We start from the raw sequence: 17,861 nt of genomic DNA on the forward strand, positions 1-17,861 counted from the left end.
TGCATGCAATAAACAGAACAGAGTAAATCAGAGTTCTCTGCCTTCTTCACCGAGCTCAGTCTGATGGGCCATACACCCAAATAAAGAGAAAGTCATGTCAAATAACAAGTCCCAATACAGACAGGATATTCGAGGTATGTGGTAAAATACTCTATGTTCTTAAAATTTGCACACAATTTACCTTTTGTTTAAAAAGTAACTTGGAAATCCATTCATTATCTTATCACTTAACAAGGAGTTGCTCATTGCCTAGTTAATTGGGCACTGTGCTGGGCCTCTCAGATGCAAGACAAATAAGAATGACACAAAGCACACAGTCTGGTGGGAGGTTACACAAAGAACTAACAATATCATGTGACGTGTGTTAGGGCAAACATCATCAGTCCAAGGCAGTTGTTATAAAGAATTAAGTTCCAGTCTGTCTTTCCTAACAAGACAAAACATACCTACCCAATCTGGATTCTCATTACTCCCAACATGAAATGCCTTCCCCAGGTTGAGTTTCATATCATGCATGGTCCCCTAGTTTTTTCATATGTGAAATAGAATGCCCATCTTAAAAGATTTTAAGGGGTAAGCAATGAATATTCACAAGCAATGGATACTATAGAGTACTAGTCATTATTATTATCAGACCAAATGTGGCCAAGACCCTTGTTGCCCCAGCCTTTAACTTCTGAACATGTTGTTTCTGTTCCCAGAATGGCTTCTCCTAACTATACTAGTGCTTCCTTGTGGCACTCACAAAATTCAATCTGGACTTACAGTCACACAAAAACTATGCAGAAATTTAAGTGGAATCATTGTAGAATCTTCTGTTATCTGATAATGAACATGCTACATAAATATCTTACACAATTTCCAACTATCTCCTAAGAGTCAAACATACAACAGAACCTTGTAGGGTTAAAAGTGTAATTTTATTTAGATGTTACTTGTACATAATCTATAGTAAGATATACAAACAGATAAAAATTGTTTGACAGGATCTTTTTAATACCACTTTAAATTCAATTTACAACAGCATTGGTAATACTGCAAGATGACAGATACTCTGCTTCATAAATCAAAAATTACTTGCTACTCTGGCTGATACATTCCCACTAGTCTGTAATGGATTAAAATGTATCATGTATTTTAGTTGCAAATCATTACAAAACTTTTACAACCTAGCCACTTGGTGCTCATAAAAGATTTTGATGTGCTAAAAATTTACTGAAATGAAAACATTAATTTTCAAATAGGATCCTATGTAAAGAAAATCATAAGTGTACCAAATCATATGGTTTGGGGCTAACAATGCAAAAATCTTTTGCCTGCTGTTCAGCCACATCATGCTTGTGCAGTGACATGTGGATTCGGGCATCTTTCCAGCTTGTCTGCCTGAGTCTGTGCCATGAGGAAAATGCTTATGAGATATTCAACTTAACACACATGGAGCAATACAACTTGGGAGAATTTAAAATAATCTTAAAATTATAACTATAATTTAAAATGTAAAATTTATAGAAATAAAATATACTGTTAAATGATTTTCTCCATTTGTTTTGGTAAATACTTTTTAAAAATGGAAATGGAAAATTCAAACTCTTCACTTTGTTCTTTGTAGGGAATACCATATTAGAAGATTTAAATTTAGACCAAACCAGATTTGTTGAAGATATTCTAAAATAATCTAGACTGGATTTTAGTCATTTTCCATTCTCTTATAGGTAATAGAACACAAAAGGGCAAAAGCTTTCTCACTAGTCATAAAAACAAATTAAAAATAACTTTTTTATTTAAACTACAGGAAGACAACTAGTAATTAATAGGCTCATGAATATTTATGAATAAAGTGCCACTAATTTTATTGTAATAGGATATAAATAGAAGAAATTCTGAAGTGAATAGTAGCTGATGGTGCTCCCTCCATCCAAAGAAGAGAACGGCCAGAAAACAAAGAAGCATTGCTAAATCCAGGTTTCTGATTATACAGAATACTTCTAACCCAACAGTAACAATGAAGGCAAACTATTACAATAAACACAAAATAAGACTAAAACTGGTAAAAGTACCAAGAGTAATGCCAACACAGTAGGTCTCTGCGTTGGAAAAAAGAGAAATTTAGAAATTCACTAATAGTTACTAATATTAAAAAAAAAATCATAGTGACAGCAAGTAGGGCCTGCTCAGAAGGCACACCCCAAGCAGCTGTGCAGCAGAGAGGACTTGAATGCACAGCCAAAGGAGAGCCTTGGAAAGTGGGTATAGACACGAGACTTTGTGGTTTCAAAATCTGTGTGACCAAAACCCAGTGTGCAGGCAGGCATCATACAACAGCTGCCCCAAGTTAAGAGGTATCCACACAGAGACACAGGGTGATGTGGGCAGCTGGCTGATTTCCCCAGAATTCATGAACAAAAATCATTTGTTACAACATTCTCCCATCAACTCACACATCTCAGCCCCAGCTCAAGATTCTTTCCTTTGTTGGAGCTGAGAGTTCCTAGCACCTGCAACCTATTGGAAGTACTGCAGATAGGCACAACTCCACAGCAAGCGAAGGACCTTAGCATATTTTTCCTATCTACAACCCAAGTCTGGGACAATTATTTACTCTTAACAAGCATTTGTCCTTATCTAGAATTACAAAGTAGAAGCTGTCATTCTTGAGTCTCCCTGGTAGTATGCCTGAGCCAGGTCTATGGGACCACCATGTGGAAAGGGGAATAGGGAGAGTGGAGGTGAAAGCAAGGTGCTTTGCCATCACTAGGAATCAAATCAAGGTAATCTTGTGAGGTACATTTTTTAAAATTTAATGTGCTAACAACAATATGAAAGAAGAGAACTGTGTGATTCTAGGACAGGGCAAAGGCCCTGCATGGGGCTAACCCCCAATCTGCCACAGCACCGTGAGAAGTAAATAGCTGTCACTATTTTTCACTTAAATGTAAGCTTTTAAAATTCTGACCAAATGGAATGGGTTGCCTTTGCACACAGGGCCACATGTGGTAGCTCTGTCTAGCTGGGGGCTATACTCCTAGATGGCTCACAGCTGTTCTGGCTGCCTGGTGCCCAAGCCATCAGGGCTAGTCAATATATTAAGTGTGAACCCAATGGTCCCTAAAAGGGAAAAGGACCTTGTGTTCATTTGCATTACTACTGAGCCACTGAAACTTCATACAAAAATCATCAACAAGCATTTATTAAGTGAATATCCACAGGAAACCTGCCCGAAAAGGGCCCTTCCAATTTCACATTTGACAAGTGCATGAAAAGGCAATAAAATTATTCAGTAGAACATTTGAATTCACTCAGTAGCTACCAAATCAAGAAACTGAATGCAGAAACATTTGATTCTCCTGTTGTTAGACCTTTCCCTCTGCAACCAACTTCTTCTGAAACACATAGTAAAAATGAAAATAAAAAGGCAAAACAGTGTCACCTACTGATTGGAAGACATCACTCTTGACATAGTCATTAATCTTGCAGCTCACAGACACACAGCAAGTCTACAGAATCTTAATGATCAATAAGGGTAAAGTAAATACTTTCATGGCCAAAAAGGAAACAAGATGCTGTTTTCAGAACAATGCAATAGTTACCGTATATCTCCTTGTGTGCAGCATGATGTGCTACATTTAGTGGCACTTACGTATTACACAATAAATACTGAAAAAAAAACAGAAATTTTGGATGTGCAGAAGCAATATCACATTATTAATACAAAAGGTGCTAAGCTACAGGATTATAATACCACAATTTGGGTGCTGAATCCATCTGAAATCCCCAATGAACTTCCACACACACTGTACTGGTGGTCCACCTGCCACTGTCCCTGTATGGCCTTAGTCAGACCAGTTGTTCTCATCAAACTCAGAGTCGTCATCGGAGTTTCTGTACTCTACAGCAATGAGTCTGGACAGGATTGTGGCCACATCGTTTCCAACAGGCTCCCACTTGACCTCTTGCTCACGTTGCTCCTGCACCTTTTTCAGCTGAATTCCTAGAGACACAACATAGGGGTGTGAATTAAAATGTTCTGATTGCTCCAAAAGGAAAGAAAACTGAACAGAGCTACTGGACTTGGTTTTTCTAAGTTTAAGGACAAAAGGTTTTAGAAATTTGAGGGGAGAAAAGAGTGTGCAAAGTCCATTTTAAGAAGATTAATTGTGACTAAGGTGTACATGAACACCTCAATGGAAAGTTCTAGAGCTACACTGTTCCATATGCCTGCCTCTAGTCTCTTCTCAATTCTTTATCATGATATGCATACCTGACAACTACAAAAATACTCCTAATATTTAAAAAAAATCAAACAAGCATCCTTTGACTCCAAAAAATCATTTAATGTGTAGAGCTATCATTTGAAGGCAACAAGGTTGAAGTTTGCTAGAGACCTAAAGAAATCTCTCTATAATGAAGGCTGTGTATGTGGGGTGCTCCACTTACCCATCCTGATGGCAGCAAGGAGGTCACTTCGAGCATCACTTATTGGAGGCTGTGCAGGCTCAGGACGCTTTGCCTCAGCTACAGAGGGCCATGCATTGGGGAGGATGAAAGAGAAGAGCTGGGGCCAGGAGGGCCTGGTGGGGGAGGTGGTGGACCTGGCGGTGGTGCTGTGATGAGGAGCCCAGCTGAGGGTGGATGAGGAGGAGCAGCATATGTGGAACCAGCTGATGCAGGAAAGGGGGGCTACATGGGGATCTGGAGAGGGCTGACAAAAGCAGTTTGTGCTGAAGGAATCATGGGTGGAGGTGAAGGAGGAGGTGGTCCTGAAGGGTTGTAATACTCAATTATCTGTGCCAGGAGCATCCTAATAAAGAGATGTAACAGAGTCACCAATGTAACAATAAAGGGCCATGTCCCCGAGTTCTAGTATGTCTAATCAAACAAGTTCCCCCAGACACAATGCCCCCTACCAGCCAGACTTCAGTCACTGCAGAAAGCACATGCCCACTCTGTGGTTCTGTCATTTTACAGTCCTACATTATTCATTATGATGAATGCAAGACTTATTGAAACACACACACACACACACAATCATTGAAGAGGAAAGCACCTTCTGTGAATACTAAAATAATGTAGTTGCTGCAGAAGAGCAATGGCATCCTTCATCCTGGGCATCTCAAAGGGCTTAGAAACTTGTCTCCTGAGGGCTGCATGGCCAACCAGATGAGGAAAATCCTATATTCTCTAGCCAGTTCCATGGAAGCCCTGGGACCACAGCACCCAGTAGCGTGTCAAAGGCTTTGAAAAGTTCTAAGCCAAGAAATCAGCTGATTTCTGCTCAGTCAAGGGTTTTCCCAGTCAACTGGACCACAAGCCCTCTCTGTGCCTGAAAGCAGCACTCTGGGATTCTTGGTTCCACCAGGGCACAAAAAGAATAGCCAAGTCTGTATGGTCTCCCCTTTGAGGGCTGAGAATGTACATATAGAAAGTGACACCAGTGCTCTGCGTAAAGAACACACATTACAGAAGCATATGTTCAACTTCTCTGGGTACTGACTCTGAGGGTTAAGACAAAAACAGAGCTAAAGAAACCCTATTAAAGTCAAAGAGGGAGCTTGATTTGATGAATTTGAGAATTTGAACAGTTTCACAAAACAGCATGTCATCCTTTATCAATGCCTGATTTAAAGATCCTTTCAAACACATGTAAGTATGTATGCAAAGAGAACACATATACAGGAACACATCTCTCAACCTGGAATTTAGCTGTAATAAGGTAGGGTCAGTAGCACACCTACTTTATTTAACATAGAGTAGGACACCACTGAAGTGTCTACATCCAATTAGTCTTGACTATATTCTGGTATCTAAAATATTGAGGTTAAAATTCTTCCACAATACATTAAGATTCAAATGCAAAAACAAGTAGCATCTAAAGTACAAGGAATACTGATTTACCCATAATCTGCTGGAGCCATTGATGCAGAGGCCTGGGACCCCTCTGGGTTTTGGGGTGGTGGTGGTGGTGGCAGCTGCTGTGGTCTGTTTAGGGCCATGTGTATCACCGAGGCAGAGGGGGGCCGGTACTCATGTTCAGGGGCCTGGTTTGCAGCCCCATGTTGTGGTGCATCACCGGCAGTGTAGGAAGGGGTGACCGGCTGGGGATGCAGAGAATGGTTGGGTGTAGCTGGATAAGAGTAATCTGTAACATCTGATGCATGGGATCTGACATTGGAGAAAAAGGAATGAAAGAAATTTAAATTGTTTAAAAAATTTCCCTTATCAGGCAGAAGCATATATATGAATAACAACATTGCCACGGCACAGAAATAAGAAATTTATTTCTTTAACTATCAACTAGGTCTAGTCCCATGAGAGCTTCCAAGCAACAACATAATTACTATCTTAGCGGCAAGCCCCAGTGTTACATGGATTCAGATTGATTCACAGCTTTGAAGTGAATAAGACAGACCAGCAAGCAGGAACCAGCAGAGCCTCATTTTCACAGTATTTCATGTACTTCTTTTCTAAGAGACAAGACTACAAGATGAATCTCATTTCATTTAGAAACAGCATCTCAGACAGGATTTCGGTGGCAATGAAACTGACAGTATATAATTAGAAAATACAAAATGGCAGGTGAAATGGGTAAATATTAACAATAAGAACAGAAGGAGAAATGCAGAATGTAACAGAGTGAACCATGTTTTTCATAACAGAAGCAATTATTTAACCCAAAGAGAAATAAGCAATGTGGTACACTATAGAAAGGCCTTCTTGCTTTCTTTGAACACATAGTCAAGTGTAAAACTCTGAAAATGGAAATCACATATTAGTGAGAAGAGTTCAGAAAGATGCCAGGTGCTGGATGCTGGCTAAGCCCCAGAAGGTGAGGATGAACTTGCATGTATGGCAGCAGCTTGGCCACAGGCATTAGTAACAGTCACACATTCCTGGCCTGGGGTACTGGACACGTGTGAGTAGGGACTGCACATCCTCTCATGACACTGAAGCAGGGGGTGGCCTGAAACTGGGAATCCAAAGAAAGAAAATGACAAACCCTCTGGGCATCCTGTCCTCTTTCGTGCTCCCTGCCTGTTCCAGTTTCCTTGCGTCACTCATAAATTCAATGCCCATTTTCCTTCTCTCCCACTCTTCTTTTCTTGTTCTGACTTTTCTCACATGTACTTGCTGGTTCCTGTTAGGATTCAGCTTGTGTTTCTCTCTCTGAAGGAAACAGGCAAACACATTAGGAATGTGAAGAAACAAGGGAAGATGATACAAGCTGAATTTCCATCTCTAGGATTTTAGAAAGAAGCTTCTGCTAACTGGAATTCTGTGTTACACAGAAAAACTTGCTAAATCAAAAGGTCTGCCCCAGCTTTCCTTCCCTAATTGTGGTATAATAATAACCAACAACTCGTTTTCCTTCCTTAATTGCAGTATGAATTCTAGATTATGGTGTGCACGTGAGGATGTCTTCTGAGCTCTGCAAACTTCAAGCAAATGCATTAAAAATATTTTTAATGGGAGAGGAATCTGGCCTATATTTAGACTTAGTACATTTAAAAAACATAAATACCTAAAATTCTGGGGTCATTGATGATTCATGCTAAGGAACTGTGTCAGTGACTATGTGCACCGTTTTTTTAAAGTAAATAGTCACCCAACCAAAAAAAAAAAAAAAAAACATGGAGTGTAAGTTCTTCTTATGAGATGCATGGCAAGAAATTGTAAATGTTGTGGCATAATTGAAAGTGCTATTCTGGTAAATTTGTTTTGCAATGTAGAGCCAAATGAAGCCAAGAAAAGGGGGTTAACCAGATGGACAGACATAAAAGCAGAAGAAACAAATGTTTGAAGGAGAAATGAGAGCAGAAGATTTCTACAGGGCAGGACTTCAGTGAAGAATGGCTACTGCAAGGACAGGATGAGAGGAGCAGAAGGGATTGGTCAGCTGAAGAGTGAAAGATCAGGGAACAGGGAGATGATAGTAGCCTGGAGGAATAGGAGACTAACTCAGGTGGGAAGGTGGAAGTCGGCTAGGAGCTATGATGTCAATGTGGAGGTGAGTCCAGTGGTCCTGAAGCTCTCTGATCATCAGTAACCATCTGCTGCAGAAAAGAAAACAGATGGGTGAAGACAATAAAGAAACAGGAAGAAGTCAGTACAGCATGGTGGGAAAATCTAATACATTTCCAGGGTTTTTAAGGTACACAGGGTCAGAGCACCAATAACAGGGCCCAGAATTGATGAGAGAAAACAAGCATGTTACACATGGAGGTGTAATGCTTCCTGAGTACACTGAAAGAAAGGAAAGAAAGCTGGTTATCAGGAGTGCAAGCATTTCATCAATGCTCAGATCTTAAATTCATACTTAGAAATAAAACATGTCTGACAATGTTCAGAAAGAGGGTAAAAACTTAAGATCAGCTTATGTGAACTAGGCTAAAGTATTTTAGTTACATTAATGGCTCATACACATTATAAAAGTTGATATTAAATTTTCTTCAATATCTTAAATACATTGATGAGGATACAACCATTAAAATGTCATGTTTCTAAATAACACTTAAGACAAAAAATATCATTTTTTAAAAGTTAAAAAATGGTGATTTCAATTTTGTAAAAGAAAAAAAAAATGCACCAGGACAAAAGAAGACTAAGGAGAGACACACCAAAATGGAAACAGTGTTTTTTTTCTGACTGATGGAAATATAGTTATTTATAATTTTAATATCTTTTCCATAATTTCCAGGTATAATTAGTGTATCTCATTTCATAATAAGAAAAAAGTTTAACACTCAGCAAAATAAAAATATAAAACTTTTAAAATTAAGAGATATATTTCAAGTTCAATGATGATATAACTTCTTTATCTCTTAGTAAATAATGTATACAAAAAATGAGAGGCCATGGGAAATAGTATGAGACAAAACAAAATTCTGAAGAAACAAAATGAACAATTCTATTTGCGTTTTGAAAAATAAAAGAAATGGGACTGACGCGGGCCACCCCGCTCTCCTCGCCGCCAAGGCCTGGTCCCTGCAGCACTGGTGAGCAGCGTTGCAGAGCAGAGCAAGCCAGACGCACCAGGACTCCGGCAGGCTCAGGCGGTTCGTGTTGAGGGTGCCCGTCTATTCCCGCAAGGGACTTTGCATCCTACTGGGCGCCTGTCTGGCGGCGCCCCCCATCTTGCAGTCCTTGGAGCATGCTGTCGCTGGAGTCTTAAGTCTCTGCCTGTTGCGCGAGCTGCGAACGGCCGAAACAGATAGTACCTGCTGTAAAGCATCTCTGGGTGAATGAAAAAGAAAGAAGCTCATGATTTCTACACATGACCCAGGAGTACCTTGGCTGAGGATTCTGCATCTTGCCAATCTGTGAGAGTGGTTTCCCAGCAGGTGCTTGGCTTGTACAACCGGAGTACAGGATTCTTCTCTACTTTCTGGCCACTAAATGCCTCTGTGCACTCCACGTTCCAAAGGGGGAAGAAGGGCGAAGCTTCTTGGATGACAATGGATGTTCTACTGTGCAGGATGAGGGCAGAGTGTGTGACATCACCACCACAAGGTTGCCTCGTGATAGTCCTCTTCCCCCTTCCCAGCCAGCTCTCAAATTCCTGGATCCATAATGGTGTTTGGTGAGTTTTTCCATTGTCTTGGACAAGACGAGAAACTTGTCAACTTAAACGTGGAGATTTTTAAGCAGTCTGTTGACCAGAGCACGCTCCTGAGGTTCCCTCACACCAGACTGAAGAAGCTGCTCACCTGCCACTCCAAGGAGGCCATCCTGGAACTGTGTGATGATTTAGCTGCTCACCTGCCACTCCAAGGAGGCCATCCTGGAACTGTGTGATGATTACAGCGTGGCCGATAAAGAGTACTATTTTGACCGGAACCCCTCCTTGTTCAGATATGTCTTGAATTTTCACTACACGGGGAAGCTGCATGTCACGGAAGAGCTGTGTGTATTCTCCTTCTGCCAGGATATCGAGTACTGGGGCATCAACGAGCTCTTCATTGACTCCTGTTGCAGTGGTCGCTACCAGGAACGCAAGGAGGAAAACCACAAGAAGGACTGGGACCAGAAAAGCAACGACGTGAGCACCCACTCCTCGTTTGAAGAGTCCTCTCTGTTTGAGAAAGAGCTGGAGAAGTTTGACCAGCTGCGGTTCGGTCAGCTCCGGAAGAAAATCTGGATTCGAATGGAAAACCTTGGGTACTGCCTGTCTGCCAAGCTGATTGCCATCTCCTCTTTGAGTGTGGTGCTGGCCTCCATAGTGGCCATGTGTGTCCACAGCATGTCGGAGTTCCAGAATGAGGACGGGGAGGTGGACGACCCTGTGCTGGAGGGTGTGGAGATCGCCTGTACTGCTTGGTTCACTGGGGAGCTTGCCATCCGGCTGGTTGCTGCTCCCTGTCAAACGAAATTCTGGAAGAATCCTGTGAACATAATTGACTGTCTCCATTATTCCTTTCTATGCCACATTGGCGATAGACACCAAGGAAGAAGAGAACAAGGACATTGAGAACATGGGCAAGGTGGTCCAGATCCTTCGCCTTATGAGGATTTTCCGAATTCTGAAGCTGGCCCGGCACTCCGTAGGACTTCGGTCTCTGGGGGCCACGCTGAGACACAGCTACCATGAAGTTGGGCTGCTGCTTCTCTTCCTGTCTGTCGGCATCTCCATCTTCTCCGTGCTTATCTACTCTGTGGAGAAAGATGGTCACACATCCAGCCTCACGAGCATCCCCGTCTGCTGGTGGTGGGCCACCATCAGCATGACCACCGTGGACTATGGAGACACCCGTCCTGTCACCTTGGCCGGGAAGATTATCGCCAGCACGTGCATCATCTGCGGCATATTGGTGTTGGCCCTTCCTATCACCATCATCTTCAGCAAGTTTTCCAAGTACTACCAGAAGCAAAAGGACATTGATGTGGACCAGTGCAGTGAGGACCCACCGGGGAAGTGTCATGAGCTACCTTACTTTAACACTAGGGACATTTATGCACAGTGGGTGCATGCCATCATTACCAGTCTCTCTTCTGTGGGCATCGTGGTGAACGATCCCGATTCCACAGACGCTCAGAGCATCGAAGACAATGAGGATGTTTATAACACCGCATCCTTGGAGAACTGCACGGCAAAATGAGCAGGGACATTTGTGCCTGTATCTTGTGCCCCTTCCTGACATTAGGTTAACACAGCTTTATAAACCTTAATGGGTTTGTTAAATTCATTTAATTCTCAGGGCGTACCTTTTAGCCATAGTTGGACATTCATTGCTGAATTCTGAAATGATAGAATTATCTTTATTTTTCTCAGTGAGGTCAATGAAATGCCTCGCTCGTTCTGAAATTTATTTTTTACAAGAGAGAGTTGTGATATGGTTTTGGGAAAAAAAAACAAAGTAAATGATATTGGGTGGGATTTTTGTTCTGGCTTATGCATCATCCTGTATTTGCCATTTACTCACATTGAGCTAACTGTAAATAACTGACAAGTAGACTCCTAGGTCCAGCTGATGAAGACTACATGCATGTAAGATCCACAAAATGAGACAATGCATGTAAATCCATGTTTACGTCCTAGACATGGAGATTAGGAGCCTAATAAACTTCCTAATTCAGTATGAAAAACAAATAAGAGAAATGAAGACTTATCTAAGCAACACAAATACAAAGGCATATACTAAATAATTCAAATAATCATCAGCTTTGTGCCCAACAAAGAATAATAATCTTTGGAATAATCTCATCTCAGATGCTAGAATGATTATTAATCATTCAACTGAGGATTTTAAAAAAATTCATCATTTTTCTATTTACATCTGTTAAAAAAGATTATATGTGGGGGAAAAAACAAAGTATAAATTCTTCATGAATAAATAATAACAACTGTATTATTTGGGAAATGAAAAATGCAAACTGACATCAATGGGAGATATTAAATTCACATATTCTTCCCTACCTCAAAGAACTAGAAGCAGAATTGTAGCATCATTTAAATTTGACAGAAATAAACACATAAATATTTAAGTATAGGGCTAGAAGTCAGTGAAAGCTCCAACAATTCTCTAATATTTAATAGATGCCAGCTATAAAAGCTACATGCCTATAAACCCTGAAGACTTAGGAAGCTGAGGCAGGAGGATCTCAAGTTCAAAGCCAGACTCAGCAACTTAATGTGGGCTTAAGCAACTTCATGTCTCAAAATAAAATATATAAAAAAGGGCTGGTCTAAATGATTGGTCCTGGGTTTAATTCCCATGACCAAAATCAGGACAGAGAGAGAGAGAGAGAGAGAGAGAGAGAGAGAGAGAGAGAGAGAGAGAGAAGAGGGAGAGGGAGGGGGAATGAAACACAGATCTACTTCAACAGGAATATTTGTGCCACTCTGTCTACCAAATAAATCTTGGCAGCAAATATTCAGTTAGCACCTTCTGCATGTTAAAGTCTGCTAAGACAAGTCACAAAGGTAAAAAAAAAAGAAGAAAAAGGACACAGATAAAACACAAGATCGAGGTTACTGCTGTTTATGATGTATGCTTGAATCACATAAGAATTCTCTATTCAAAACTTTAAATGTTGATGACTTTGAGAGTCTATGCAAATGGAAGACTACAATTTAACAAAACCAGAAGGAAGAAATTAAGTCAAAGGTTAAAATTGGCTAATCAGTTTTTATCATCTCTTCCAATGACTCCCTTTTGTGACAAATGTGACTACTAATTCACACCTGAAAGAAACATTTGTTCTTAATCACTAAAATTTTAAAATAAACTCCACCAGAAATTTTCTCCTGAAATCAGAATATACAAAATTAGTTATCTAAAGTAGGAAAGCATTTTTTCTTCATCATTCTTCCAGAGGATTATCAAAATGCTCAAGAAGGTATTCCTGAGTCACAGTAATTATCACTTGCTGATCAGTTTTAGATAACAAGTTGCCAAAAAAAAAAAACCTCAAAATTCAAAGCCAAAAACAAAGGACTAAATAATTATTAAAGTAAAATTGAAGTCATTGGCAGTTACTCCAAATTTTGAATTAATGTTAACTACCTCTAGATTAACTGAAGAGTAAGTTTAAATCAAAGAGATTTTTTTTAAAAATCAGATAAAGCAACCCAATTTAAATTAATATTGCCTTTAGGTAATAATAATCAAAATATACATAAGTAAGTTTTCAGGAGAGTTTTGAAACATATTGTGGGTCATATAAACCCCAAACTGCTGGTATATTTCCAATTGTAACAAAACCAGGCAGCATACAGTGGCCCCAAGCATGGGGTAGGGGACTGTGACACATACACACCTAGTGTCTGGGGACAGAGATCCCTCAGAAGATGCTCCATGGTGCACACTCTGAGATAATCTGTTGTCGGGTCTAAGCTCTTTGTCATATGCCATCATATTCCACTCCTGGCGCCTGTTTCTGGCTTTTGTAACCTTTTTCACCTGACAGGTGGTGCCATCTATATGCTTTTGCTCCTGACGTCCAGGAAAAGAAAGAAAGCATGCCAAGACAGAAGGGAAAGGAAAACAGCAGGTTAAATGCAGTTACAATGCATAGGAAACAAGCTTGGCGCACACACAAGAGACATTCACATTTTGATTACCCTACTGTTAAGAAAATTCTAAAGCATCATACTTGTTCCCAACAGACTCAACAGAAAGTAATTGAGACTTAGTTCTTTAATCTAAATTTAAAAAAAAAATGTTACTGTGCTACAACCGCTAGAGTTGCTTACTATGAATTTTGGTAAAGAATGTGCACTTCACTAGGCTGGTAGCCTGTTTTAAATGTACCACACACATAAAACACTGGCAATACCCTTCAGAAAAATCACTTCCCACAACTAAACAAGTTCGCTTAGATTGTTAACATGCAATTATCTTTCAAAGACAACAATTCAGAATTTTCTATTCCCAATTCTTAAAAGATTAATATAGAATATTTAACACTGAAACTAGCTTCACACAAAACAAAATAAAAACTTACCTGCCCATACAGTCATTCTTGCTCAATCCCTATCTGACAGCAAAATGTACTGAATACACACTTAAGTCCCATGCAGGTCCTTCTTCAAGTGGCGAGGACAGTTACTTCCATGTATATATCTATGAGTTCCTGCTGCTTCCCTCATAAGATTATATGATCTTTAAGGACAAGAACTATGTGCTCTTACCTCCTATGCTTCCCTCTTAGGGACCTCAACATATGAGTACACACTCAATAAATACTGGCTAAATGATCAAATCCATGCTTTAAGAATGAGCTTCTAGAGCTTACTGCATCCCAGGCACTGTGCCAGGCTCGACTGACACAAATGGCAAAGAAAGAAAGAACAATAAGGGTCTCTGCTCTCAAGGAGCTTGCAGTCTAGCAAGAAAGCCTACAAGATGACACAAATAAATGTATCATTATAAAATATGATAAAATATAAATGTATGTATATTTTTAAAATGTATTTTATATAAAATGCATATTACATATACATATTTTATATTTACATACTTATATTTTTATATATACAGGTATTTATATGTTTAAATATATGTACATATATCTCTAACACATTCCAGTCTGAAAGACAGGAGGTGTCCTGCTGGGACTTAGGGATCAGATTTGCAGCATGAGTAGACATTAATACTACAGACATCATGGGCCACTGCACAGCAAAAGAGACCACTGAGGAGGAGCAAGAGCACTGCATTAGGAGAAAAAAAAAGAAGCTAAACTGAAATCTCCAAAAAACGAGAAGGCAGGGGCTGACTTGAGGAGGCATTTGAAAAGACCTCTACATTGTGGAGAACAGATTAAAAAGAAATACAGGAGCATGGGTTAGAAAGCTACTAAGATGGCTGAAGTTAGATGATGGCAGGTGGCTCAAGTTAGTGAACTGGGTTATTTTTAGTGTTATTCAAGAATCCTAAGTTCAAAGACAGCCTCAGCAACTTAGTGAGATCCTGTCTCAAAACAAAAAGTAAAAAGGGCCAGAGATGTGGCTCAGTGGTTGAGCACCCCTGAGTTCAATCCCTGCGAGGGAGATGAGGGGGCCAAAAAATTTTGGCAATATAGTGGCATAGTATATACACATGAATTTCACAGAAGATACAGAAATGGCAAATAAGAATATGAAAAGATGTATACTATAGGTGATAGGGAATGGGCGCTCATTCAACAAAATAGTATTTGGGACTGGGGACCTATTAGTACAAACTAGTTCTTCTGTCTTTTAAGGGTCAGGGGCAATACGATAGCATCTTTCAAATCTCAAAACTAACATGCTTTTCATTAACATCAATTTGACTTCTACAAATTTAAAGAAATACCTGCACATGGATACTGGATTACTCACTGCAGTATTTTTAAATTAAAGCAACAATTTAGAAACTTTTTATATTTGTTAATATAGTAATGAGTCAATAACTGATAGAGCATTTATATTTCAGAATACTATACAAATATTGAGAATAAAGTACATTTTTAACAATGTCAGTGGTGTGTATAAATCATGTAGCACAATTTTATGTATACAGAATACTTTTAAATGTGTATGCATGTATTTATATGTGCTTACAAGATTTGAAAAATGCACACCAAACTGTAAACAGTAGTTAGCTCCTCTCAGGGAAGGGAATGCCTTTATTTACTTCAGCGCTAATTGAGCACTTTATAGCCAGCATATATTGTCTACATATTAAAAAACAAGTATGTGTGTTGGGGGGTTTCAATGTTATTCCAATGAGAAACCACTGTGTTTAAAATAATTAATAACTATTACTCTTATTTTTTAAGAGATGTATGCTGAAATATTTAGGAATTAAGTGTGTTACTTTCTTCAAATGTCTTAAATTCCTACCTAAGATGCATGCAAGATGGACACATACAAACATACACACACACACACACACACAAGAATCAACCACAAATATTAACAACATTGGCCTACAATAAAATCCTGTGCCCTACTCCAGGATACTCTTATTTCTGCCTAGCAGGTCCCTTGATTCTAAAACACACTGGCCTCATCTGCCCTCTGCCCCTCCATACTATCTATGCCTCACCCATACCCTTACTCTGCAAAGCTATCTATCCTTTAGACCTCAGCTTGAGTAACTCTTCCTTACAAAGGTCTTCCTTGACACTTCTCTGCATGTATGCTGCCACCTTACTTGTCATCTCACCTACAAAACTCTATACTTTATAATACTTGGCAGCAGTGTAACTATGTACAGATATAGTGGCCCATACTTGTAATCCCAGTAGCTCTGAAGCCCGAGGCAGGAGGATCCAAAATACAAAGCCAGACTCAGCAACTTAGTGAGACCCTCTCTCAAAACAAAAAATAAAAAGGGCTGGGGATGTGGCTTGGTAGTTAAGAATGACTGGGTTCAGTCCCTGGTATAAACAAACAAACAAACAAATAAAACAACTTCATAGTTGGCCAGGAATGGTGGTGCATGCCTATAATCCCAACAATCTGAGAGGTTGAGACAGGAGGATCACAAGTTCAAAGACAGCTTCAACAATTTAACAAGAATCTGTCTCAAAATAAAAAATTAAAAAAAAATTTAAAAGGGGGCTGGGGGTGTATTAATGCCCCTCTGGGTTTAATCCCTGGTACCCTCAAAACAAAACAAAATAAAACACTTCATATTTATTTACAGAATTTTTTAGGATTTAGAAGTATCAAAAAATAGAGGAAACTTGAAATACAGAAAAAATGGATTGTTTTATTCCCAAATTTTCTAAATTAGTTTCTTCCCTCAAGTTTGTAAAAAAAAAAAAAATGGAACATGACTTGGTGTCTAAAGTCCTTGGAAATGAAGGTTACCATGCTTCATTTTCTTTTTATTCCACTGTGAAGCTCTTTGAAATTGACACTGTTGAACTTCTCTCTCTGTATGAGCTTCAGGCTCATGACAGCATAAGGCCAGGGATCCTCACTGTGTTGTAATCCAGGTGTGTGACAGTCTTGTTTTCTCCATCGCTGCTTACCCAGCATTTAACAAAAACTATTACATAAATGAATAAATCAGGAATTTTTATCAGAATTGTATGTTTTTGAGGAATATAAAATGAGAAAAAATAACTAATGAAATGACAAATGATTTTGAAGACACAATACATAAAAGATGATTTTCCCTTCAAAATAAAAAGGTCACAAAATTAAATATTCTTCTCCAAAGAATCATTGAGAAGGTAAACTGCCTTTTAAAAGGACAGAAAGTTTTAAAAGAAGGTACTCTCAAAAGTCCTAGGGTTTTCCCCAGTTACTGTCAAAAAGTATATGGATTGAGATAAACACATACTTGTTTCTTTTCCATTTATTCTTTGGTTGAATACCTTGAAGAACTTCAGCAGTTCTTTCAAAATTCCAATTAAATCTTTCTAAGCCATGAACAAAATTTACTGAAATTGAGTATTCAAATAATTCACAGCTTTTGAATCTTTTTCCAGAGTCCAGTTTCTTTACTTTCCTCCTTTCCCCTGCTCTCTCCCTGTTCTTTTGTAGTACTAGGGCTGGTACCCAAGACATTCACATGCTAGGCAAGCACTCTACCACTGAACTACATCCTCAGCAACATATCTTCTCTTTTTAAAATTCTGTTTTAATACTTCAATCTTCTTTCTACAACTGAACAAATATACCTAAATGCACCAAAACCTAAAGGCCAATCCACAGAATGCTAAATGTTTCTCCTAAATAATGCACTGTAATATTTGTCAACAAAACTGGGTGGTCACTTTTTTAAATTGATTTTTTAAAAAAAATAAATGACAGTGAAATGCTTTACAATTCTTATTATACATCACTTTTAAACACAGGTTACACATAAAAATATTAGCAAAATCTTGCCCTCAAAAAAGTACTCTTCTAGGTGGCTTAGTCTGAGTTCTGGCCCCAGAGGGGTAAT

The 17,861-nt window shown here is 39.2% G+C and overlaps 1 protein-coding gene and 1 pseudogene across 2 annotated transcripts in view; one reads left to right on the plus strand and one right to left on the minus strand.

Moving 5' to 3' along the window:
* Window positions 1-898: 898 nt before the first annotated feature.
* Window positions 899-17,861, minus strand: part of LOC144365010 (actin-binding protein WASF3-like) — a 54,854-nt pseudogene continuing 37,891 nt past the window's right edge. The window contains exons 5-8 of the transcript XR_013423266.1: window positions 13,252-13,427; window positions 5,893-6,159; window positions 4,435-4,798; window positions 899-3,988 (exon numbers count right to left, since the gene is read on the minus strand). The product of XR_013423266.1 is annotated as an actin-binding protein WASF3-like (transcript). The remainder of the gene's footprint in view (window positions 3,989-4,434; window positions 4,799-5,892; window positions 6,160-13,251; window positions 13,428-17,861) is intronic.
* LOC144365011 (delayed-rectifier potassium channel regulatory subunit KCNS3-like) lies at window positions 9,194-11,303 on the plus strand. Its single transcript, XM_078015674.1, is given in 3 exon segments — window positions 9,194-9,717; window positions 9,770-10,392; window positions 10,394-11,303. Coding segments are annotated over 3 exon segments (1,473 nt in total). The 5' UTR covers window positions 9,194-9,564; the 3' UTR covers window positions 11,091-11,303.

Source organism: Ictidomys tridecemlineatus, chromosome 6, assembly GCF_052094955.1.
Source record: "Ictidomys tridecemlineatus isolate mIctTri1 chromosome 6, mIctTri1.hap1, whole genome shotgun sequence".
Classification (NCBI taxonomy): Eukaryota; Metazoa; Chordata; class Mammalia; order Rodentia; family Sciuridae; genus Ictidomys; species Ictidomys tridecemlineatus.